The sequence below is a fragment of the Triticum aestivum genome, chromosome 5B, assembly GCF_018294505.1.
Source record: "Triticum aestivum cultivar Chinese Spring chromosome 5B, IWGSC CS RefSeq v2.1, whole genome shotgun sequence".
Classification (NCBI taxonomy): domain Eukaryota; kingdom Viridiplantae; phylum Streptophyta; class Magnoliopsida; order Poales; family Poaceae; genus Triticum; species Triticum aestivum.
This window is the reverse complement of record NC_057807.1, coordinates 412,781,871-412,809,238: the sequence shown is the minus strand read 5'-3', so window position 1 is coordinate 412,809,238 and position 27,368 is coordinate 412,781,871. Positions and strand designations below refer to the sequence as shown.

The 27,368-nt window shown below is 43.8% G+C and overlaps 1 protein-coding gene across 1 annotated transcript; it reads right to left on the bottom strand.

The window, feature by feature from the left end:
• Positions 1 to 3,287: 3,287 nt before the first annotated feature.
• LOC123112158 (protein indeterminate-domain 14) lies at positions 3,288 to 7,006 on the bottom strand. Its single transcript, XM_044533083.1, has 3 exons — positions 6,387 to 7,006; positions 5,880 to 6,282; positions 3,288 to 4,493 (listed from the first exon to the last, which is right to left on the bottom strand). Exons 1-3 carry the CDS (start codon positions 6,520 to 6,522, stop codon positions 3,554 to 3,556), a joined length of 1,479 nt encoding a protein of 492 aa, XP_044389018.1. The 5' UTR covers positions 6,523 to 7,006; the 3' UTR covers positions 3,288 to 3,553.
• Between the last annotated feature and the right edge of the window lie 20,362 nt (positions 7,007 to 27,368).

The window sequence follows — 27,368 nt, the reverse complement described above, 5'->3', positions numbered from 1 at the left end:
TATTGTTAAGTGGGTCGAGGTAAACAAAGTCAGAAACTAACGTGATCTCATATGTCTTCCAATGAAGAAAATGAGAGAAAAACTCTTCGAGAGTTGGTTCAGTCAGCATTGCTTGTAGCCCAAGTCAAGATGTTGCATGTGTTTGAAATCCGATTGTTGTACATGTGTCGGTTGGCCACTGGCCAAGGGTCATTTTAGTCATATCATGTTGGGTTGCCTCGGGGCTATAAATAGCCCACCCCTCCAGCATAAGTTAGTGGCTATTCCGAGTTATTGCATGACTTATGTCATTTGAGAGCAACCCATCTCCGAAGCCTTTGAGAGAGAATTCATGCGAGGAAAAAGCCAAACACCCAGAGCCCAAAGTGATTGAGTATCACGGAAGCGTCTCTGTTCTGCGTGAACCGAAGACTTGTTACACTTGAAGACTGTGATCTTCCACACGGTTAGGCATCGCCTTCTGAGCATCCAAGAGTCATTGTGGACTGCCAGTGAACGAAGTCTGTGAAGGTTTGGAAGTCTACATGTAAGCCTTACCTGAGTGATTGGGCGAGGTCTACAGTGAATTTAGCTTGGGGGGGATAAGGTGAAGACTAGGTATTTTGAGTTCAATCCCAGCCTCCCTAACCAGACGTACAACTGTCACAACAACTAGAATTGGTCACACAAATCACATGCCTTCTCCGAGCTACTGGTTCTATTAGTTCACTTCTTTACTTACTGTTAGTTTCATGTAGCCTTTGCTTGCTCGTTCAGTTTGAAGACATTGTATGAACACATTCTCTCTGGTTACATATTTTTTGTCACATTAACTTCATCTACTATTCTGTTCTACCTAGTTTGTTGTCTGTCTGCACTTCTCACTTCAATTGTGTCGACATGCCAGCATGCCAAGTGCAGATTATCTTCCGTTATATCTTGTTGAGTTATTGTTTTGCTTCCACGGCTTCGAAGACATTGCCTGTTTAGAAGACAATCAAAAAATCGTTTATTCACCCGCCTCTAGTCGATAACTAGCACTTTCACCGAGACTTCCAGTTTGTTTTCTGCCGGCCTGGAGAGGAGACCCACCAAAAGTTTTGAACCATCCGACTCAAGTCATCACACACAAACATAGGTAGCTTAAAAACTCCCATCATGTACATCGGAATGGTTTGACCGACTGCCTTGATCACTACCTCCTTGCCCACTTGGGACAAGGTGTCTCCATTGCACAATTCTCTTGGTAAAACTGGCAAGAAGGCTATGGCATTGGTCCTTTGACATTTGACCCTCAAGAAAGGGAGGCCTAGGTACTTTTCCTCATATGTGTTCCGCTGGATGTGCAATACTGAGCACACCTCAGTCTGATGCGCCACCGTACATGATTCCCCAAACATGATGCTACATTCAGCAAAGTTTATAAGTTGGTCAGTTGCAACCTCATAGGTCCCTAAAACTTTTCGGACCTCCATAGCTTTGTTATTATCTGCCTTGAAGAACAAGAATGTGTCATCCACAAATAACAAGTGCGAGATGCCCGACGTACACTTGCATATTTACAGGGGTGGAATCTTCTCTGTTCCACATCATACTTCAACAATGCAGATAGACCATCAACAACCAATAGGAACAAAAACAGGGGGAGGTGATCACCTTGCCAAAGCATACGCATCGGTGCAAATGAGTCCAAGAGGGTTCCATTGAATTTATCTGAATATCTTACTGAGGTAACCCACGTCATAATCCAGTCCACCCACCCACAAGCAAAACCCACCTTTTGCATCATTTGCTTCAAGTATATCGAGTCAACCTGGTCATATGCTTTTGAGAGATCAAGTTTATGTGCACAAAAACTCCTCTCTAGATTCTTTTCTTGTTGAATATGGTAGATGTACTTAGGATACAAAAGAGCGTTGTCAATGATCATCCGGCCTGGCACAAAAGTACTCTGAGCCGGCGAAATAATTTCATCCAATAGTGGTCTAAACCGGTTCACTAAGCACTTAACAACCTCCTTGTATATGTATGACATTGTAGAGACTAATGGGTCTAAAGTCAGCAAGCTTTACTGGATTATGTTTGATTGCTCAATTTCACATGCACATGCTTATATTATGCCTCATCGCTTTTCACGAGAGATGGTACTAGTGAACCTATGAACTCCAGTCCAACTTCCTCCATGAGATGGCCTCCAAACCTCATTTACTTGCACATTTAATTTCAGATAATACTTATTCCAAAAATTCAAAAATACATCATACCACATTATATGTTTATTACTTGTTTTAACTAGCAAAGTTTTCAAGATTGGTAACCTCACTATAATCGTTTGGGGCACAAGTAGGCCACAGTATTATAATACTACTCCCTCAAAGGAGGCACCGTCATCATACCAAAAAAGGCTCTCATCTCCCTTTATATATATATATATATATATATATATATATATATATATATATATATATATAGAGAGAGAGAGAGAGAGAGAGAGAGCATCAAACATGACACATAACTGTCATCGAGACGACACGACCGATCGCACACCCACATAGTAACACACAAAGCAACAGGGAAAAAGAGGTTTCGGTAGGGGGCATCAGCACAACAAGCCCGCCTAAAAGGACTCAGCTGGGGCGCCGTTGTCATCTTCATTACCAAACCCTGCTCCTTTACAATCGCCATACTCCCCCCATTCATGTGTGAGTAATCAGTTGCAGACACATGAGATGGATTGGAATTTTGTGATGCCAATCTTGTAATAGTGCTATCATGTTAGGGGTTTGATTAACTATTATTCTTAATCTATTATTGATACAACTTTGCTGTGCTTAAGGCTTGTTATGTTACTAGGGCATGAATAGAATGAAATCTGATCTGAAGGATTCATCGACATCAACTGTGAGCAACAAGCACAATGGTTTGGTGACCGTGACTTTCTCTTGATGAGGAGGTGAATTGCGGTCCATTTCGATTTATTGCTCACATTTACACCCACATGTACACGTTTAGTATAATGAGCAGTCATGATATTTATGGATTTGTCTTCGTCAGATGTAGGCTTGTGTGTCGATATGTGGGCGATTACAGGCGTGTGTTCGGATGTGGAAGCGTGTCGACGTTTGCAATCCGGTAAATGGTCCAAGTTAAAGAAAAAACAACGATCAGTGTTACTTGACTGAACAAGTTTGTCCGAGAAAAATAGTGTACCACTAGCATTTCTGTATCTGAGTTGGTTAAATATTTCCAGTTGCATGCAACAGCTTGTCACAATAAAGGTGGCATCTTCATCTCCTGACCTTTACGAGTGGCATCATGAACTCTCCCCAGCTGCACTAATGATATTTCAGCAAAATCCAACGGGAAGCAAACAAGCGAAAGATTCCATGCACATCACAATTAGCTAGCTAGCCAGCCATGCTTAGCTTTTTTCTGCAGCTCGCTCGATCAGAAGACCCAAAACACTCCGGCAGCATCTAACTACACCACGCCTCACCGTGGGCCAACCCCGCCGGCCGTCTCGCCGGTGAAAACAAAAAGCAACTCAAAGGTAGACCAAGATGGCTTAGCTTGGCTACACAGTGTCCATTGTGGCGTGTTGTTGGCGCCGCCGCATGCCGTCGAGGATGAGGGGCTCGTCGACGTTGTCGACCTCGACGTCGCCGCCCTCGGTCACGTAGCTGCAGGCCACCTCCGACGACATGGCGGCGGACGGCCTCACTGCCCGGAACTTCTGGCGGCAGCTGAAGCAGGTGATCTGGAGCAGCGTCGCGTTGACCTGCCGCACGGCGTGCTCGCGGAGCGCGTGGGCGCGGCTCAGCTCCACCTGCGCCTGGTGCCGCATGCGCTTGGCGCTCGCCAGCTCCTGCTCGGCTAGCTCCCCCTGCCGCTTTGCCTGCGCCCGTGCCTCGTCCGCGGCGGCCTTCTCCGCCATCGCTTGCCGCAGCTCCTCCCGTGCCTCCTGCATTGTCCTGGCCGCGCTGCCACTGCTGGGCCCGGCCACGTCTGTCCTTCCACGGTTGTCGCCGCTGCAGAAGCCTATTGAAAGCTGCAGCTGCATGGCGGCGTTGTCTCCCTGCGAGATGGGCGCCGGCGGTGACTGTGGCGCTGCGTACCATGACGGCGCCACGCCCAGAGGCGCAGCCGCACCGCCCGTGCAGCTGCTGGACGGCGGCATGAGCTGCAGCTCAAGATTGTGCCCACCACCGCCACGGCCATCGGGCGGCGGCGTCCGCGGCGACGGCAGCTGCTGTTCGAACCGGTGGAACGCGGCGGCGTTCGGTCTGCGCATTGCCGCGGCGCCGGGCCAGGTCACGGCGCTGATGACGACGTCGCTGGACGGGCTGGTGCTGGACGCTGTCCGGGACCGAGACAGCGATATCGCCGGCGGCGGCGCCTGCTGCTGCGACGACAGGGCGGCCGCCACTCCACCACACACCGGCGCTGCCACGCCCGCCCCCGCCTGCGGGCAACCGGCGGTGCACGTGTCCTGGTGCTCTATGAAGCTCTCCACCCTGCACCACATTTCGACGAGCCCGCCCATTAGTTAGAGAGAGGGCCGGCCACGAATAATCACACCGACGATCGAATCGATCACAACAACACTGCTACACGTCTGGTCAAGAGGAGCATGAACTAGTAAGACTGAAGATACCAACAGCGAGCGAGCGAGAAAAGAGACTTTATTGCATGTGCTGAAAGGAATTTATGTTGCTGCCCGGCCGCGGGTCCAAAGGCTTGGATCTACATGGAAGAGAACGCACGCTGGTCACAATGGGCAAGAACATAAGCTAGTAACTTACACACTTTCCTAAACTATGTTACTATCTTCATAGTGAGTAGAAACATTTATGTAGTGTCATGCAATGATGTATTTATTAGGTTACAGACTCATTGTTTCTTGGAGTGTGTGATGTTCCGGTAACTTAGCTAGTTACCACAAGCACCTCTCTCTTCATTAAATATGTGCCACATAAACAAAATTGTATTGGAGTGTGTGATGTTACTCCTAAGAGCAAGTACAATAGAGCTTAGTCAGCGGGCTATAAAAAATAAACTAGTATATTTCTGCTTAGTTGGAAGAAAGAGAAGAAGAGAGAGAAGGTAAGCGCGTGAAGAGCCAGCTCTAGCACGTGCTCCTAGGCACTTTATGAGAATAAAAGGTGGGCCACATAATAAAAAAATAGTATACTTTTTTGATCTACTATTATACATGTTAGCTATAAGATGGGTTGTAGATGACATGGCATTGGCTTATAGCCAGCAGCTGGCTATACTATTAACCATGCTCTAAGTTCCTCCCCATTATGACGAGCCGCAAACGCCCACCAGTGCCATGACTTGTGAGCAATATTATTATATTGCGATCCAGGGCGGCATGGATCGATCGTAGGCAGCAATTGTCAGGTAGCAGCAGCAGTGCGAGTATGAGATTTTGGCCCCGGGCGGGCTAGGTAGGCTAGGCTAGCGTGCGCAGATTAAATGGGAGCTGCTGCCGCTGTTGCAGCGCTCGCTCGCGTCCGACGACGGACGCAGAAACAAATGCGCAAGCAAGCAAGAAACCAACGGAGGTGTGCGCACGCAGACACAGGGAAAGGGGCTGCTCTGCGCTCCCCCTCGGAAATTGTGCCCTGATCCGCACCCTCCGATAAAGAAAGAGAAAAGGAAGAAGAAGTGAGCCCCAGCCGTGTGCCGTGCTGCAGAGAACAAAGAAATCCTTTCGAGAAAGAAAGAAAGAAAGAAAGGGGGGAAGGAAATACATCCGCCTTTCTGTCCCGCATTGAATCGGATCGAACCGGCCGGGAACTGCTCTAGCTTGCTTGCTTGTTGTAAAGAAAGAAAATGGCGTTCGGTGAGTTGGAGGGGTGGTAGGGAAGAAGGAAGAGAGGTTGATTGTTTACCGGGAGAAGACGCGGCCGCAGTCGCAGGAGTGGCCGCGGGTGCCGCAGGTCTTGAGGTGGGCCTTGTAGTCGGAGTGGACGGCGTAGGCCTTGGAGCAGCGGCTGCAGGCCCACTGGCGGTGGCCGCTGTGCTTCCGGCGGAAGTGCTTCTTGATGCCGACCAGGTCGCCCAGGGCGTGGGAGGGGTCGTGGTGCAGGCAGCTCGGCTCCGGGCACACGAACACGCGCTTCCGCGCCGCCTCGCCGGCCTCCCGCTTCAGCAGCTTCCACGGCACCTTGTGCCGCCGCCGGTGCATCTGCAGGTTCTGGTCGCGCTGGAACCCCTGGTTGCAGATCTCGCACACGTACCGGTCCGACTCCAGCAGCGTCCGCGGCGACAGCGACACCACCTCCGCGTCCGGGTCTGCCGGCGCATGCAGCATCAGTGTCAGTGCCACTAGTATTTCCACTCCACTATTGCCGAACTATCATGCAATTAGATCATATGCAATGGTGTACGGTGCGTACCTGGTGTCCCGGCTGGCCGGCGTTTCCTCTTGGTCGCGGGGGAGCCGGTGGCGATCTGCAACGACGACCCGAACGGAGGCTCCGCCGTCTCCTCGTCAGTAGGCGGCCCAGCCATCGGCCCGCAAGAACCCAACATGGTTTCCTTGCCAGCAACTCGCTTGGAGAGGAGAGAGAGAAAGACTCCTCCTTTCCTTTCCCTCTCTAGCTCGCCTGATCAAGAGAGTCTATCTAGACGATGGAAACGGAATGCGTTGGGCTGCCTATATAGGGAGGGAGAAGAGATCAGCCAGATGTGGGAGAGTGGTAATTGGAGGAAGGGGGGCTAATGATCTACAACAACAGCGAGCGTTTGGAAGGAATTAAAGGTGGAAAGGAGGGAGGGGGAGGGGGAGGAGGAGGGAAGAAAGGGTCTTGGAGTTGGCTTTTGTGAGCTGCTACAGAGACAACACCAAAGGAGGAGAGAGATGAGACGAGAGGGAGGAGGCAGGCAGCTTTCCACCGGCTTTAGGTTTCAGCAGCTTTCTTTGGGATTATATGGGAGAGAAGAGAGAGGGAGTGAGAGGGGGGAGAGCTGGAGTTGGTAAGTACTTCTGGGGTTTGTGCCTTAATTGTCCTTGCAGGGTTGGAGCTAAGGACAGGAGGAAGACGGGGAGGAGAGGGGAGCGAGGGAGAAGGAAGATGCATGGCTGGCTGGCTGGCATCTCAATAAATTAAGGACTTTTTAAGGGAGTTTGCACAGATGGATGGATATACGTTTGGGGTAGCTTGCAATCGTTGTCTAGCTAGCCACGCACAAAAGAACAAATGCTAGGCAGAGAGAGAGAGAGAGAGAGAAGAGAATACTGTACAATGAGCTTTAAAAAACTATGGAATGAAATTCATCCTAAATGAACATATTTTCTCTCTCTTCCACTATAGTACTATTTGGGTTGCCATACTCTGGGCATGCAGCGGGGTCTTGTTAAAACAATAAGATCTTCTCCAACATAACCGTCATATGGGGAATGCTTGCATGCATCAAGTGATTCTATTCCACCAGGTAATGCTAATACTATAAGGGTTAGTTTATTTATAGCAAAGGAACTGGTAATCAAGCTGCCGAATTTCTGAGTAGCTATTTGGGTCTTGTGCACTTTTGTTATTCCTGTATTTGGAACAGGTTGGCAGCACTTCAGGGACAAACTGGAGCACTTGCTCTTCTGTGAAAAATACCCATTGCAAATAAGATAATTTAAACGCTGTAGTACTATGTACACTTGTAACATTTCATATGAAAAATAGTTGCACCTTATGTGAACACAATTTGAGGCTAAAACCTATTTATTCAGATCATTTGCCTGTTTTAATCTAGTCCGCTAAAAATACCCTTCAATAAAATGTACTTATATATGAACGTTTGTGTTCATTGTTTTCTAAAGATTTTTTTCATCCGGAGGAGTTGAGATGCTAATCTATTTTATTTGATATGCGGCGATAATAATCATACTTAAAAATGTAGCTCCTTATACAATTGGAACAACTCTGTATGTATAAGCAATTGTGCGAACTTGTATTATGATCTAAGAAGAATAAAATAAATACTCCCTCTGTTCTAATATATAAGAACGTTTTTAACACTACACTAGTGTCAAAAACGTTCTTATATTATGAAACAGAGGGAGTAATAGATATTGATTGTGTATCCCTAGCTGTGAGCTTGTGATAGAGTTTTGCGTCATTTCAAAAATCTTGCAACACTTCACCGCTTACTTCGAATTTTATGGCGGATTACCCTATATTATTGTCTTCCCCAAACTAACAAAAAAGGATTATTTCTTTTTTGCGGGGAACATAAATGATCCATTTGTCAAAAAGACATGGAAACTCAATTCATGCCTATTTTTTTGACACAGTATAATCATAGATACTCACATACACAAGCACTTTTGTCAGGGTCTATGCAATATGACGTCATATCAATGTGGCATAATGTTTTCTTTCTTCCCGAGAAAAGAAAAAGAAAGGCTGCTGGGTGTTTAGGGCCGGCGCCAGCGCCATTCTACCTCGTCTCCTGTGGCCTTAGAGCCATGGAGACCCAGCGAATCCTAGCTCTTGACGACGGGAGGGTTCATGCTTCGTTCTTAGTTTTTTTTCAGTCTGTTTAGGCTTTGTGTCCTGCTTAGGAAGGCGAGAAGGCGATGACTCCTTGAAGATGGAATAAGGTTCTCCCCGCCTCCCCCATCCCGACGGTGCATATCGCGTCGCTGGAGGGCATGTGAAGGTGTGGATTCGGCGGATCTTGTGGGACTCGGTCGGTTTTGTCTTTGGTGGATCTGTGTGTATCCAGTCTTCGTTCGTTCGTGTTCATGTGTCTACATGTTGGATCCTTCCGATCCACGCTTCTCTTCATCGGCGACGGTTGCTAATCTGGTGCACTGGTCCATTGGGTTTTAACACGATGAATTCCTAGCAGTCTACTACAACATGGTTTGCCTCGATCCGGCGAGGGAGGGACGATGACGGTGGCTCACCTTTGGCTTGCTCCAATACTTGTATTTGTTGACTTCTCGTGGTCTTTGTACTACCATGATGTTTGATGAATAGATTGAAAGTTTTGCCTGGAAAAAGTTTCAATGTGGCGCAGTGGGCCACACTGTTGAACAATTGACATAATTTTATACTCCCTCCGTTCAAAAATAGATGACTCAGCTTTGTACTAATTTTAGTATAAAATTAAGTCATCTATTTTGGAACGGAGGGAGTACCATTTATCTAGATTTAACAAAAATTGAGAAATCTAGTAAGCTCCTAGTTAATATGTGTCCGAGTTATTGAGCTACCACGCCGTTCAATATCCATATAATCTACCCTTTCAGTTTGGGAAAAGGAATAAAATTGGTAAACTGCACCGCACATGATTACTACAACTCCTGCCTCGCGTGTGCAGGCACAGGAACCGTACCGGCCATAAATATTTTACCAGGCTGTTACTGTTTGTACCTTGACCCATGGCGTGTAATTAAACAAATAAAAATGTTTGTGTTGTAGCATGATTAAATTACACTGTTCCCAAATCTCAGTGCCCTGATTAGCACCCTGAGATCCTAATGTGCCATCTTTTGTCATTCTCCCGAGAAGGATCCGAGCCTGGTGGTAGATAGGAATGATTGATTTGGAAGCTTATGCAATTGATTAGCTAGATTGCTTAGATTAATTAGTTAAGATATTTTATGCCGTGCCAGTTAAGTACGTTGCCGCCAAGCTCCAAATGGAAGATCTTCTTGGTGCTCGAGGCAGACCAAGTCTGTTTTGTTCGTACGTGATCTACGTAATTGGACTTCTTGACTTGTTTGCTGCTAGTTTTTCTGTTTTTTCCGAGATGGCCCTTCCCTGGTGGAGCTACTGTGGTGAGAATTGTATCTGTGTTTTTTTCCTTGAAATATATGGCGTACCCTTGTTCTTTTAGCATTATAAAAAAGGGAGTGCCTAGAACTCATCTAGATAAGATATAATTTGGTCTCATTCATTTTGAAACAAGAACAGATACAACCCACATCAGCATACACGCATCTTATAGCATCACATCCAATGGCTATAAAAGGTGAATGAGACCAAACTATATCTCATCTAGATGAGTTCTAGCAAAACTGTTTATTTTCAAATCATTTGAAACACAACAAATCCACATAAATTGCTAGTACATTTTTTATACAGTTTTGCTAGAACTCATCTAGATGAGATATAGTTTGGTTTCATTCACCTTTTATAGCCATTGAATGTGATGATATAAGATGCGTGTATGCTGATGTGGGTTGTATCTGTTCTTGTTTTCAAAGTGAATGAGACCAAATTATATCTCATCTAAATGAGTTCTAGGCACTCCCGAAAATAAAACAGATTAGCTGCTTCATGTCTTCTCTTGCAAAAACAAAACTGTAAAATTCTCTTGTTATTATCTGCACATCTCAACCTTGAAGAGTCCAAATTTCAGCAATAACTGCATGATAATGTTAAATGATTAACAGATCTCGTAGATGGTTGATGGATGACTACGTAGCCTTTTTTGGTAGTATAGGTGTACTTGTGGATGTGAACCTAGCTAGCCTTGCTGTCCATATGTCTATAGGCAAGGGGTACTCTCTGTACGTTCAAAAAAATAGGTATTCCCTCTGTCCGAAAATACTTATCATCAAAACGGATAAAAAAGAAAGTATCTAAAACTAAAATACGTCTAGATGCATTCTCTTTTGTTCATTTTGATATTTCTGGACGGTGGGAGTACTCTTTTGTACACGAATTTAGCAAATTACTGCTAGTAGGGAGTACTGCTTGCATAGATTTAGAGATTAAACGGTTGTTCTCTGCTTGAATGAACCAACGATCTGATCCAAAGATAAAAACCACATTAACTTCTGTCAGAACAACACTAGAGACAATGGCTATTAAGAGGACCAGTAATTATGAGGTTGTTGAACACCAGGCCAGGCACACAGTTGCTTGCTCCAGGATGCAACATGTGTATCTCATTACATTTTTGGTTCTTGATTGGCTGGAACGTACAATCCTGTACAAGAATAAATTACTTATCTTCGCCAAATACTATTACTCATTTATTATTTCTTTCAAAATACTGTTGCCATGTATCCACTGATTGGCAAACATCGTTGTTGTTCTGTGACGACGATAACATCGTTCATTTCGCCAATATACTTTTTTTTTGTAAAGGCCGGATCTATTATATAAAAAACATCATAAGTACAAAGCACGCCAAATATAATAAAAACTACATCTTGGACACTGGGCTACTGAAAGATCAGTATCGCCATCGAAATAAGCCGCGATGCACCGGTGTCAGCGCACCCCTACCGGAGCGAGCTCACCTTGTCGATGACAGCCAGAAAGTCTGTGTGCACGTGCCCCATGGACCAACAACCCAGAGTCGCAGTGGCCGCCATTGAACCCTCGAATCAACCAGAATTGCATGAGGGCATTTCCATCGCGAAGTATTCAATGCAGCCACAAGTTTCTCTATGGCTACCTTGTTATGACTTCATTGCCGTTGAAGACCACATTGTAGAATGCGCCAATAAGACCACCAAAGACCTTTCTGGCACTAGTCGTACACAGAATCCATGGGTGATCATTGGTCCGATGCTTCATGCGAAACCAATTCCTAGGGTGTGACGGGTAGTGTGTACAGGGCCACCATCATCTGAGCATTACTGCCCCTGCAAGGAAAAATAAACTAACCTAAATTACTGCCTGAAGCTGAGGCATCAGGATCCCTCTCGCTACCAACGGCAAACTGAGTGGTAGGCGGATCCACGGGCTTGCCGACAAATGTGAAGGAGACAAGTGCCCTAGCCATAGCACGCACGAGGGGAAGAGTCATGAGTTAGAATGTTCGTCTCTGTTTATCCATAAGCATTTTTCTCAAATACTCGGTGTTTAATAATCACCACCTCTTGCTATAAGCAATCTGTTCCCCAACTGGATCAAGGGTTTACGAGCAACTGTAACCCAACACAAAATTAGTTCCCAAAAATCCATCTCCATAACTTAATTCCACAAATTGGGTATTTGAGAGGATTGCATCTAAACCATCTCTAAAACATAACTCCGAAGTGTAGGGTTTTGTGATAAGTTGTCCTTTTCTTGCATAAAAAACATAACTTTTTGAACCACAAACCATAACATAAACTTGTTCAACTAAACTTTATGTACCATTATTCTTTTATTCAATAATTTATGTTGCATTAGCTAATTCTCCTAATATCTTCTATAAAAAATATATTATACTTCATGCTTTGTGGCTATTGTAACTTTATGAAATATTATTAGTATTTTTATTCTTTTACTTAATTTGTAGTGGGTGCTTCCCTTGTTGTCTCCTGTAAAAACATGGTACTAAACTAATCTGATGACTTCATCACATAAATATCCATAACTAAACATAAAAATCACATAGTTATACATAAACATCATCATAACCATCCATAATTATAGCTAAACACCACATAAACACCACAAACTATTTCATGTACTTCTTCCACATAAACTATTTTCCATACTTCTTCTACTCCCTCCGTTCCTAAATATAAGTCTTTGTAGAGATTCCACTATGAACCACATACGGATGTATATAGATGCATTTTAGAGTGTAGGTTCACTCATTTTGCTCCATATGTAGTTCATATTGAAATCTCTACAAAGACTTATATTTAGGAATGGAGGGAGTACAACTCAAACATGCAGTAAAATGTGCCATTCAGACAACCATATGAGCTTATCGTCCCTGCTATCGGTTTTCCCAAATTTGTATCATTTAGAGAGCTTCCACTGGTAGTTGGGGCCGTCATCGTCGACAATAACCATGACATCCTTTCCCTTGTCCATGGGCTCGGCAACCTCCTCCTTGCCCTTGCCCTTGCCCTCATCGGAGGCCTCAACAGGCTCCACATTGGCCATCTGAGTATCTTCTTTCAATAAAGGACATTTCATTGAATTGATATATCGAGGTGATACAACCACATTAAAAGAAAGATCGGCCTTTGCATAGCATGATGCACACAGCTAACACGTCCAACACAACCCCCCAAAAAAATGATTTACAACAAAAATATAAATAGCTCCTCCGCCCTGTTTGGAGCCAATGTCAAGATTTCATAAAATTTTGTCCCTCTTTATAGATAAAGCCAAAGCTGGCAGTTAGATTTGATCGTGAGGTAATTTTTTAGCACGCAAATCAGTTGCTTAACAGAACCTGGAGTGCGTGACTTGTTGGAGTAATCCTACGTAATCCTAATCCGTACTTGGTCTGGCATTGGGTGTGTCAGTGACGCAATAAATCTCTCCCTTGCTAAAGTAATGTGTTCATCTTATGAATGAATATAAACCACTTAAGACATGCTTACAGTGGAATCACTGCAGCGCACTGTAATGATTGGTACTACCACTGCTGGTCTACTAGTACACTTTAAGGCTGCATCATGACGAACAGAAATGAACGAGCCAAAATTAAAAGGCAAAGATGGGTAGTCAAGTAGACCAACCATGCATGCAAAAGTTGGTCCTGGCCAAGGAAAACATGGAAGTTGGTATAGGGGAGAGCACAGTTGCTACTGCTGTAAAGTTTTGGCTGAATTTGGCGCATCATCAGATTTGACCGCCGCCTCGTGCGACACCTCTTGGATTGACCATACGTACATATCGATCTGCCATCTGCGATCCAAGCGGCCAAAGAAGTTCAAGGAAGAACTCTCTTATACATCACTGTTCATCGGTGTAGAGCTGGAGTTCAATCCACAACCTGAATGTGAATGGAGATGACCCCATTGGAGCTCCCTGCTGGCCGGGCCGGCTTCGACCTACTAAGTAGTACGTACTAACAAGAGAACAAAACTGAAGCACACAAACCATGAGCAAAATGTAAACAGAAGGGCAGGCTATAGGCGCATCGGGTGTTCCGGCGCTGTGGAAATGCAGACATATGTTGAATTGTTGGTGCCTCTGAGTATACTTTCGTGTGGGATGCTCCTGCTGTCATGCATGCTTTGGGACTGTATACGGACAGGGGCGACGGAAGCCTTGGAGTTCGGAAGAGGTCAAATACAGCGCGAGGATGGATGAATGGGGTCATGGTCTCATCCAGCTGCGACGCGAGACACCCCGCTTGTGCTTTGAGAGCGATCTAACGAGGAGACAGTACGGCAAGTGGCTCACCAGTCACCACCCATCCAGGACATGTCCGATCGGCCAGGCTCGTACTACGACCCCAAAAGAACAAAAAAGGTACGGGAACAGACTGATAGTGGCGCCGATCGATCCGAAAACCTAGCTAACTCTCTTTTGTGAGGAACCTTCTTTTGTTACTCTTTTTGCTAATTTATTTTGTTACTTCTCGATTATTTCTAGTGTTCCTCTGTGGTTTGGTAGTGGGTTATCAGATACTCTCTGTAAAATAATGGATTGTTATATTATCAAAAGATACCTACACAAATGTCAAAAAAAAGGTCTTACGTTATGGGACGGGGAGTACTATTTACTTAGATTTTCAGAAACAAAGGGGGAACTATTATTCAGTGGATACGTGTGCCGGTCCCTTCCGGGGATCTTATCAAACGGCCCGGCACAAGGTGCAACACATACATCTGCTCCAGCTAGGTGCACGCTAGATCGATGGAAAAGGCTCCGGCTACTGCAGCAAGGCGATTAATTAAGAATTGAGATGAACGGAGTCTTGACTGAAGGGGGCCGTGCCGGGGGAGCCCTCCTCTCCTGTGATGGATGGATCGACCCGACAGACGTGGAGGCACTGTGTGTGTGTGTTGCGTTTGGTAATGCCAAAAGGAATGTGAGGACCCACGCCCGGCCGGGGAGAAGACACGCAGCTAACGCAATTATTCTCCCACAACTACTGTTGAACACATGCATAAAGGCACGAGGTCGGCCTAAGCGTGGGTAGCTTAAAACCAAAGGAAAGCCCCGCCGATGGGTCGACTGGGTTGCGTTACTGCTAATTCATTCTTGGCCTTCATGCTCCATGTATCATGGGACTGTCTCCTCTCCCGGCCTGGTAATCTGATCCAGGGCTCAGATAACCTCCGGGAATTGGCCGGGGTGTATGCTCAAAACCGGGATTTGATTTATTTTCTGAAGCATGTATCTCTATTATTAAGAGCATCCCCCTCCCACCCCCACGCCCCAACAGGCCCCCCAGGGCGCCTTTTTTAGTGCGGGCGGCAAAAAAACAGCCCAGTCGCGCCCCTAGGTCCTTGTTTATCGCCGGTTTGGGCTGAAATAACAGCCGGCGAGCCTGGGGGCGCCGGCTGAAGCGAAAAGGCGCATGAGCCCGCTCTGTCGGCGACAGACATGCCTTTTCCGTCGTTTCCCCTCTTTCCCTTTATTTTCCTCATTGCTCCCCCTTCTGCCCCGCCACTCCCGCCATTCTCCCCCCCGCTCCCGCCATCCGGCCGCCATGCCATGGAAGAAGTACTCGGCCCCTCGCCCCACGGCCGCCGCCGATTCCACCCAGCCGAAGCACAGGAAGCCGTGGGCGCCGATGCCAAGACCGTCGGGCGTGTCCAACGCCGAGTGGAGGGCGGAAGTTTAGCCCCGGGAGGCTGTCATCAGCGACCGGCGGAACAGGCTCAACGCCAAGAAGGCCAGGGACGCGGCGGCGGCGGAGCAGGCAGAGGCGTCGCACACGAGGATGATGAATCCGCTCGTCCAATGCCCGCAGGCTACGTGGAGCCAACAAAGTGTCGCGTCGCCGGCCAACTTCTCGCCTCCGGCGCTGCCCTGGGGGTACGCACCCTCGCCTGGCTACTCCGACGGCGACGCGCACGACGGATTCAACCCCAACAGCACCTTCACGCGTCGCCACGTGCCTCACCCTCCGGTCTGAACCCCGACCAGCGCACTCCCTCTCCCACGTTCGCTGGCATCCATACCCAGTACAACTACTCACCGTCGGCATACTCAGCATAGCCGATGCCTCTACGCCTGGGCGCCCTGCCCTTCTCACAAGCCTCGGTGACCCCGACACATTTCGGCAACCCCTGCGTGACCGAGGCCAACATGAACGAGATCATCATGAGCAGGTCGGTCGCCGCCGCCTCCTAGCCTGGGTTCCACGTGCAAGACGACACAGTCGACACCGCCGTGGACATGGATAATGACCTCGATGACGCCGAGGAGGGGGAGGAGGAGGAAGAGGAGGAGGAGGTGGAGCCGGTGATGTCTGCTAGAACTACGTCGGTATTTCCCCAAAAAGGAAGGGACGATGCAGTATAGCAATGGTAGTTATTTCCCTCGGGGATGAGACCAAGGTTATCGAACCAGTAGGAGAACCTCATCACACCACGTAAACAACACCTGCACACAAATAACAAATACTCGCAACCCGACGTGTTAAAGGGGTTGTCAATCCCTTTCGGGTACAACGCCTCAAGATAGGCAAATAACGTGTGGTAAAAGTGGTAGATAGGATACATATATCGTGGAACAAATAAATTGAAGCAAGGTATTTTTGTATTTTTGGTTTAATAGATCTGAAAATAAATGGAAATAAAAATAGATCGCAAAGGCAAATATGATGAAAAGAGACCCGGGGGCCGTAGGTTTCATTGGTGGCTTCTCTTGAGAAAAATAGAAAATGGTGGGAAAACAATTACTATTGGGCAATTGATAGAACTTCAAATAATCATGACGATATCCAAGCAATGATCATTATATAGGCATCACATCCAAGATTAGTAGACCGACTCCTGCCTGCATCTACTACTATTACTCCACACATCGACCGCTATCCAGCATGCATCTAGTCTATTAAGTTCATGGAGAAACGGAGTAATGCAATAAGAACGATGACATTATGTAGACAAGATCTATTTATGTAGAAATAGACCCCATCTTGTTATCCTTAATTGCAATGATACATACGCGTCGTTTCCCCTTCTATCACTGGGATCAAGCACCGTAAGATCGAACCCATCACAAAGCACCTCTTCCCATTGCAAGATAAATAGATCAAGTTGGCCAAACAAAACCCAAATATCAGAGTAGAAATACGAGGCTATAAGTAATCATGCATATAAGAGATCAAAGAAGACTCAAATAACTTTCATAGATAAAAACATAAATCTGATCAGAAAATCAAAGTTCATCGGATCCCAACAAACACACCACAAAAAGGCTTACATCATATGGATCTCCAAGAGAACATTGTATTGATAATCAAAAGAGAGAGAGAGGAAGCCATCTAGCTACTAACTATGGACCCGTAGGTCTACAAAGAACTACTCACACATCATCGGAGAGGCACCAATGAAAGTGGTGAACCCCTCCGTGACGGTGTCTAGATTGGATCTGGTGGTTCTGGACTCTACGGCGGCTGGAATTGATTTTCGTCAACTCCCCTAGGGTTTCTGAAATATTGGAGTATTTATAGAGCAAAGAGGCTTCCAGGCGCACCCTGGTGGGTGCTGCCCCCTCGAGGCTCCCCTCAGGTGCTTTCTTGGCCCACTGGATTTCTTTTGTCCCAAAAAAATCCTCAAAAAGTTTCACTATATTTGGACTCCGTCTGGTATTGATTTCCTGCGATGTAAAAAACATGAAGAAAACAACAACTAGCACTGGTCACTATGTCAATAGGTTAGTACCAAAAATGATATAAAATGACTATAAAAGGATTGTAAAACATCCAAGAATGATAATATAACAGCATGGAACAATCAAAAATTATAGATACGTTGGAGACGTATTAGCATCCCCAAGCTTAATTCCTGCTCATCCTCGAGTAGGTAAATGATAAAAACAGAATTTTTGATGTGGAATGCTGCTTGACATGTTCATCACATTTCTTTTCTTTATAGCATGGACATATGGACTTTTATATGATTCAAAGCAATAGTCTAGTTTTGAAATGAAGACTTTAATACTCAATCATACCAACAAGCAACTATGTCTTTCAAAATTCAACACTAAATCAAGTTATCCCTATTCCATTATGCTCAATCATTGATCCATTCACGAAACACACTCGAATATTAGCTACACCCAATGCTCAAATACGATCATAGTGCCCCTTAGTTTGTGCTTTATAAGAGAAGATGGAGACTCAAATTTAAAATAAAAAATGAATAAGTAAAGGAAATGCCCTTCATAGAGGGAAGTAGGGATTTGTAGAGGTGACAGAGCTCAAAGCTTAAATTGAGAGATAAAAACATTTTTGAGAGGCATACTTTTCCCACCAACGAAAACGACTTAGAGATCCCAACACTTTCCATGCTAGATACATCATAGGCAGTTCCCAAACAGAAAATAAAGTTTATTCCTTTTTCCACCATTACTTTCACTTTCTATGGCTAGCCGAATCCACGGTTGCCCTCCATACCAACACTTTCCAAGGAATTTATTATTTGACAACATAAAGTAAATTCATTTTTCATTTCGGGACTGGGCATCCCTAATACCTTTGTCGTACTCTTGTACAATGACAAGTGAATAAACACTCATCGTGAGAATAACACATCTAGCATGGAAAATATTGGTCACCTTTCACCGCCTCGCGAGCGGTAGAGCTCAGAAAAGAGAAATTCATTTTGAAAATTAGAATTGCACATGCACATTTGCTTAGAACGGCATGGAAATACCGCATATAGGTAGGTATAGTGGACTCATATGGCAAAACTGGTTTAAAGGGTTTTGGATGCACAAGTAGTGATCATACCTAGTGCAAAACGAGGGCTAGCAAAAAGATTAAGAAGCGACCAACCAAAAAGCGAAAAATCTCGTACCCAAGAATTAAGCATAAGTAACACCGAATAATGCACCATAAGTAGGATTTAAATTTCATTGCATAACTATTGAGTTTCATGCTTGCATAGGGAATCACAAACCTTAACATCAATATTCTTACTAAAGCACATTTACTCATCAACATGACTCACATATCATATCATCATATCTCAAAACAATTACTAAGAATCAAGTTTATTTTGTACAATGATCTGCATGAAAGTTTTTATTATATCCTCCTTGTATTTCTATCACTTTGGGACTATTTTTATATGTTGCTTTTGATAAGCTCAAACAAATATAAGTGAAGAACATGAGCATAATTTTTCTCTCTCTCAAAATAATCTAAGTGAAGCAAGAGAGAATTTCTTGAAATTTTACTAACTCCCAAATAAATCCAAGTGAAGCATTAGAGCATTTCTTCAAAAATGACAAAGCACACCGTGCTCCAAAAGATATAAGTGAAGAACTAGAGCAAATCCATGGCTCTAAAAATTTAAGTGAAGCATAGAAGCATGCATAGCATAATTTTTTGGCTCTCTCAAAAAGGTGTGTTCAGCAAGGATTCAACACTTATAACACAAAGAAAAACAAGCAAAGACTCATATCATACAAGACACTCCAAGCAAAACTCATAATATGTGATGAATAAAAATATAGTTTTAAGTAAAATACCGATGGTTGTTAGAATAAAACGGGAATGCCACTCGGGAGCATCCCCAAGCTTAGTTGATTGCTACTTCCTTGAATATTATCTTGGGGTGCCTCGGGCATCCCCAATCTTAGCCTTTTGCTAATCCTTATTCCTTTATCCATCGTAAAATCACCCAAAACTTGAAAACTTCAATCACACAAAACTCCAACAAAACCTTTGTGAGATCCGTTTGTATAAGAAAACAAACCACTACTATAATTACTGTTGAAAACCTATTCTTATTTTGTTTTTGCATTATATCTATTGTATTTCAAATTTTCTATGGCAAAAATGCATCAAAGAAAAGCATAGAATCATCAAAACAAGCACACAACGCAAAGAAAACAGAATGTGTCAAAAACAGAACAGTCTGTAGCAATCTGAATATTTCAAATACTTCTGTAACTCTAAAAATCTTGAGAAATTAGGAAAACCTGGGTAATTTGTATATTAATCTTCTGCACAAAGAATCAACTAAAAAGCACGTTTCTGTGATTTATTAAACCTATTTTCGTGAGTGCATAAGTTTCTGTTTTTCAGCAACATCAAATCAACTTTCACCCAAATCAACTCAAAAGCCTTGCTTGGCACAAACACTAATTAAAACACAAAAAACACTATCATAATAGTAGCATAATTGTGCTAACACACAAGAACATAAAACAAAAATTAAAAATAAATTTTATTCATTGGATTGCCTCCCAACAGGCGATATCGTTTGATGCCCCTAGCTAGGCATAACGCGTAGGATCTAAGTGTTGTCATCTTTGGTTCTAGATCCATAAGCCCTCATGATTGGTTCATATGGTGGCCTAATTATTGTTATAGGGAAGTGTTCCATTCCCTTCCTTAGTGGATATCGAAATTTAATATTGCCTTCGTTCCTATCAATCACGACACCAATAGTACGCAAAAATGGTCTACCAAGAATAATTGGACAAGGCGGATTGCAATCAATATCAAGAACAATAAAATCTATGGGCACATAATTCCTATTCGCAACAATAAGAACAACATTAATTCTTCTCATAGGATTTTTTATAATGGAATCCTCTAAGTGCAAATTTAAAGAGCATTCTTCAATATTGGAAAGACCAAGCACATCACATAAAGATTTCAGAATTGTAGAAACACTAGCACCCAAGTCACACAAAGCAAAACACTCATAATTTTTAATCTTGACTTTGATAGTAGGTTCCCACTCATCATGCAATTTTCTAGGAATTGAAACTTCTAGTTCCAAGTTTTCTTCAAAAGCTTTCATCATGGCATCAACAATATGTTTAGTAAAAGCTTTATTTTGTTCATAAGCATGGGGTGAATTTATCATGGATTACAACAAAGAAATACAATCAACCAAAGAGCAACTATCATAATTAAAGTCTTTGTAATCCAAAATAGTGGGCACATCACTAGTTAAAGTCTTGACCTCTTCAAACCCACTTTTATCAAAAATTTCAACAAGATTTCACCCTCCAAATCATAGGGACGCCTTCTAACTAAAGATGACTCTTCTCCATTCCCTTTTTCATCAATCTTAATTTTACCAAACAAAGAATCAATAGAAGAAACACCAATCATTTTAAGATCTTCATCACTTTTATGATAGTAATCACTAGAAAACGCCCTTTCTAAAAATTCTCTTTTAGCTCTAAGCATAGCGGTTCTTTTCTTACTTTCATACATAAAAAAATAAAGAGATTTAATTGATTCTTCAACTTTAGGCACAAATTTTTTCATCTTGAGAGTTTCTACATCATGAGAAATTCTATCAATACTTCTAGACAAATCATCAATTTTATTCAACTTTTCTTCTATCAAAGTGTTGAAAGCTTTTTGAGTATTGATAAATTCTTTAATATTGTTCTCAAGATCAGAGGTGTTTATATTATTATTATAAGTAGGATTACCATAATTATTAGAGGAATTACTAGGAAAAGGCCTAGGATTAAAATTACCTCTATAAGCATTGCTATTGAAATTGTTTCACGAGACAAAATTCACATCTATGGCATCACTATTTTGCTCAATCAAAGTAGACAAAGGCACAACATTAAAATCAATAGGAGCACTTTTATTAGCAACCAACTTCATGAGCATAAACTTTTTCACTTAAAGAATTTATTTCTTCTATCGAATTGACTTTTTTACTAGTGGGAGCTCTCTCGGTATGCCACTGCGAATAATTTGCCATAATATTGGCTAGCAATTTAGTAGCTTCACCCAAAGTAATTTCCATAAAAGTACCCCCCGTGGCAGAATCTAAAAGATTACGAGAAACAAAATTCAATCCCGCATAAATTTTTGTATGACCATCCAAAGATTTAACCCATGAGTTGGGCAATTCCTTAGCATCAATTTCATCCTTTCCCAAGATTGCGCAACATGCTCATGTTCAAGTTGCTTGAAATTCGTGATCTGGGTTCTAAGGGAAATATTTTTTGCTGGCGGAAAATACTTAGTGGTAAAAGCATCCTTGCACTTGTTCCAAGAATCGATACTATTGCAAGGCAAAGAAGAAAACCAAATTTTTGCACGATCTGGCAAAGAAAACGGAAATAATTTCAACTTCACAACATCATTGTCCAGATATTTTTTCTTTTGCATATCGCATAATTCTACGAATGTGTTAAGATGGGACACGACATCCTCATTAGGAGTACCAGCAAATTGATCTTTCATGGCAAGATTCAGCAAAGCTGTATTAATATCACAAGACTCCGCACTAGTGACGGGATGAGAAATCAGAATGCTAATAAAATCATTGTTGTTTGTATTTGAGAAATCACACAACTTGGTGTTATCTTGAGTCATGACGACTACGCAACAAGATTGCACTCAAAAACAGATCTAACAAGAAAACGGCGAACGGAAAAGAGGGCAAATAAAATGGCAAATTTTTGTGAAGTGGGGGAGAGGAAAACGAGAGGCAAATGGCAAATAATGTAAATTGTGAGGAGATGAGATTTGTGATTAGGAACCTGGTTGATGTTGAAGATCATCCCCGACAACGACGCCAGAAATTCCTTTTGATGTCTGCTAGAACTACGTCGGTATTTCCCCAAAGAGGAAGGGATGATGCAGTATATAGCGACGGTAGGTATTTCCCGCAATGATGATACCAATGTTATCGAACCAGTAGTAGAACCTCCTCACACCACGTAAACAACACCTGCAAACAAATAACAAATACTCACAACCCGACGTGTTAAAGGGGTTGTCAATCCCTTTCAGGTGCGTCGCCTCAAGATAGGCAAATAACGTGAGGTAAAATTGGTAGATAGGATAAATAGATCGTGGAACCAATAAATTGCAGCAAGGTATTTTTGTATTTTAGGTTTAATAGATCTGAAAATAAATGCAAAGGAAAATAGATAGCAAAGGAAAATATGACGAAAAGAGACCCGGGGGCTGTAGGTTTCACTAGTGGCTTCTCTTGAGAAAAATAACAAACGGTGGGAAAACAATTACTGTTGGGCAATTGATATAACTTCAAATAATCATGACGATATCCAGGCAATGATCATTACATAGGCATCATGTCCAAGATTAGTAGAACGACTCCTGCCTGCATCTACTACTATTACTCCACACATCGACCGCTATCCAGCTTGCATCTAGTTTATTAAGTTCATGGAGAAACGGAGTAATGCAATAAGAACGATGATATGATGTAGACAAGATCTATTTATGTAGAAATAGACCCCGTCTTGTTATCCTTAATGGCAATGACACATATGTGTCGTTTCCCCTTCTGTCACTGGGATCAAGCACCCTAAAATAAAACCCATCACAAAGCACCTCTTCCCATTGCAAGATAAATAGATCAACTTGTCCAAACAAAACCCAAATATCGGAGAAGAAATACGAGGCTATAAGCAATCATGCATATCAGAGATCAAAGGAGACTCAAGTAACTTTCATGGATAAAAACATAGATCTGATCATAAACTCAAAGTTCATCGGGTCCCAACAAACACACCGCAAAAAGGCTTACATCATATGGATCTCCAAGAGATTGTATTGATGATCAAAAGAGAGAGAGAGAGGAAGCTATCTAGGTACTAACTACGGACCCGTAGGTCTACAAAGAACTACTCACTCATCATCGGAGAGGCACCAATGGAAGTGGTGAACCCCTCCATGATGGTGTCTAGATTGGATCTGGTGGTTCTGGACTCTGCGACAGCTGGAATTGATTTTCGCCGACTCCCCTAGGATTTCTTGAATATTGGGGTATTTTTAGAGCAAAGAGGCGGTTCAGTGGGCACCCGAGGTGGGCATAACCCACCTGGGCGCGCCTGGGCCCCCAGGCGTGCCCTGGTGGGTGCTGCCCCCCTCGAGGCTCCCCTCAGGTGCTTTCTTGTCCCACTGGATGTCTTCTGGCCCAAAGAGGAAGGGATGATGCAGTATATAGCGACGGTAGGTATTTCCCGCAATGATGATACCAATGTTATCGAACCAGTAGTAGAACCTCCTCACACCACGTAAACAACACCTGCAAACAAATAACAAATACTCACAACCCGACGTGTTAAAGGGGTTGTCAATCCCTTTCAGGTGCGTCGCCTCAAGATAGGCAAATAACGTGAGGTAAAATTGGTAGATAGGATAAATAGATCGTGGAACCAATAAATTGCAGCAAGGTATTTTTGTATTTTAGGTTTAATAGATCTGAAAATAAATGCAAAGGAAAATAGATAGCAAAGGAAAATATGACGAAAAGAGACCCGGGGGCTGTAGGTTTCACTAGTGGCTTCTCTTGAGAAAAATAACAAACGGTGGGAAAACAATTACTGTTGGGCAATTGATATAACTTCAAATAATCATGACGATATCCAGGCAATGATCATTACATAGGCATCATGTCCAAGATTAGTAGAACGACTCCTGCCTGCATCTACTACTATTACTCCACACATCGACCGCTATCCAGCTTGCATCTAGTTTATTAAGTTCATGGAGAAACGGAGTAATGCAATAAGAACGATGATATGATGTAGACAAGATCTATTTATGTAGAAATAGACCCCGTCTTGTTATCCTTAATGGCAATGACACATATGTGTCGTTTCCCCTTCTGTCACTGGGATCAAGCACCCTAAAATAAAACCCATCACAAAGCACCTCTTCCCATTGCAAGATAAATAGATCAACTTGTCCAAACAAAACCCAAATATCGGAGAAGAAATACGAGGCTATAAGCAATCATGCATATCAGAGATCAAAGGAGACTCAAGTAACTTTCATGGATAAAAACATAGATCTGATCATAAACTCAAAGTTCATCGGGTCCCAACAAACACACCGCAAAAAGGCTTACATCATATGGATCTCCAAGAGATTGTATTGATGATCAAAAGAGAGAGAGAGAGGAAGCTATCTAGGTACTAACTACGGACCCGTAGGTCTACAAAGAACTACTCACTCATCATCGGAGAGGCACCAATGGAAGTGGTGAACCCCTCCATGATGGTGTCTAGATTGGATCTGGTGGTTCTGGACTCTGCGACAGCTGGAATTGATTTTCGCCGACTCCCCTAGGATTTCTTGAATATTGGGGTATTTTTAGAGCAAAGAGGCGGTTCAGTGGGCACCTGAGGTGGGCATAACCCACCTGGGCGCGCCTGGGCCCCCAGGCGTGCCCTGGTGGGTGCTGCCCCCCTCGAGGCTCCCCTCAGGTGCTTTCTTGTCCCACTGGATGTCTTCTGGCCCAAAAAATCCTCAAAAAGTTTCGCTACGTTTGGACTCCGTTTGGTATTGATTTCCTGCAGTGTAAAAAACATGCAGAAAATAGCAACTGACACTGGGCACTATGTCAATAGGTTAGGACCAAAAATGATATAAGATGACTATTAAATGATTGTAAAACATCCAAGAATGATAATATAACAGCATGGAATAATAAAAATTTATAGATACGTTGGAGACGTATCAGCCGGATCCGGTGAGGAAAGCGAGAAAGAAGAAACAGGGTCACTACAAAAAAAATACACTTCTGTGCTGAGACATGTTTGTCACAGTAGGTCGTGTTTTTTGTGATGCATGTACATCCATGACGATTTTATGACAGAGTCAATATAGTCGTACCTGTGATGTCGTAGAAGTGTTCCATGACATTACCAAAATTATCATCACGGAAGTGTCCACTTCCATGACGATAAATCGCGCGTCACAGAAGTGCTTTCGTCAAGGGTGACCGACACGTGGCATCCACCGTAACGGAACGCCGTTAAGCTATCGGTTCCAGTTTTGGATCCGATAACCCGTTAACAGCCCGGACCAACGGTGATTTTCCACGTGTAAAATCATCATTGGCCGCAGGAAACACGTGCTGCCTCACCGTTGGGGACAAATGTCATCCACTCATTGGACAGGAGGCGCCTATGATAGGTCGACACGTGGCACGGACCAACAGTGGCCCATTCCGGTGAAAAAGGCCGGCCCAGTAAAAATTAGCAGGCCGGCCCATATAAGGCCTTGTGTCAGGTCCATTTAAGCCCACGACCCATACGAGATGTGCCAATTCGGCCCGTCAACGGCCCGTTAAATATTTGACACCATTGCAGTCCATCGTCAGTTTGATCCCGTTAACAGCCCGCTATATATTTGGGCTCAATATCGGCCCGATGAGATTTCGGCCTGTTAACGACCCATTCAATGGATGGGCCAATTTTCAGGATGTACATCTTTCGGCCTTTTAGCGACCCATTTAAATGTTGGGCTAATTTCCGGCTCGGTGTGTCTTTCAGCCTGTTGACGGCCCATAAATCTGATGGGCCATTTGTAGTTGGACCTGAGTTTCAGCCTTTTAGCGGCCCATTTAAGTGTTGGGCCAATTTCCTGCCCGGTGTCTCTTTCAGCCTGTTGACGGCCCATAAATCAGTTGGGCCATTTGTAGTCGGACCTGAGTTTTGGCCTTTTAGCGACCCATTTAAGTGTTGGGCCAATTCCCGGCCCTGTGTGCCTTTCGGCATGTTAACGGACCATAAATGAGTAGGGCCATTTGTAGTCGGACCTTAGTTTTGGCCTTTTAACGGCCCATGCCCTTCATGGTCCAATACCAGCCCGGTTTCTCTTTCGGCCTGCTAAAGGCCCACAACACAGTTGGGCCATTTACAATATGACCTGACTTTCGGCCTCTTAGCGGCCCATGCTCTTCATGGTCCAGTACAAGCACGCTGTCTCTTTCGGCCTGCTAAAGGCCTATAGTATAGTTGGGCCATATGTAGCCCAAACTTAGTAACGGCCTGTTAATGGCCCGTGAAATCAATTGGGCACACATGTTGCCCGCTTCGATGTTGGCCTGTTAACGACCCGGGAGGTAAGAGGGCCGGCCATTAACTTTCGGCCTAGTAACGACCCATTAACTTAATGGGCCCACTAAAGTTCATACCTGTCTTTAGACCAAATTAGATAATTTGATCCCATTACGACGAGCAATTATGCACAGGACCAAAACCGATCAGTCAAAGGTACGACATACAGGGAATAACGTTGCACATCCAGCATATATTACAGGAAATTACATCCACTGGGAAATCAAAGATTGATGCCAGTGCAAATAAATGAGCAGAACCTAACCATCTACAATGTCACAATCTACAACCTCAGCATAGATGACGCCCATAAGCATGTGGGCAAGTTCTTACTGCTTTGCTACACTGTCTCTGAAAACATTGATCAGTTGTTGTGTCGCATGACTCTGCACCTCTGATTCATCCACCATTTCCATCATTGCTTCAGCCATTAATTGGTTCATAAACATACATTTATTCCGTTGCATTCGAGACAAAGGATACTGAACAGATTCATATGGCGATTTTGGCAGGCTTGTATTATTGATAGTGGAGAGTGTCTCGACCACTGCATCATAACATGAATTAGGACGGGAACCAAATAAATTAATCATGAGTTATTGCCATATTACCTAGCCTAGATTTATTGGAAACAAACAATGGGGTTGCCTTGCTGTTTTCAGAGTTTGTCTTCTTATCTTCAGCAGCCTG

Bases quoted from the DNA above. Each gene is read 5' to 3' on its own strand.
- LOC123112158 (XM_044533083.1), bottom strand. From the start codon at position 6,522: ATGTTGGGTTCTTGCGGGCCGATGGCTGGGCCGCCTACTGACGAGGAG. The intron at 6,283-6,386 runs GTACGCACCGTA...ATGCGCCGGCAG, and splicing joins CCGGCCAGCCGGGACACCAG to ACCCGGACGCGGAGGTGGTG. The intron at 4,494-5,879 runs GTAAACAATCAA...AATGTGGTGCAG, and splicing joins TGCGGCCGCGTCTTCTCCCG to GGTGGAGAGCTTCATAGAGC.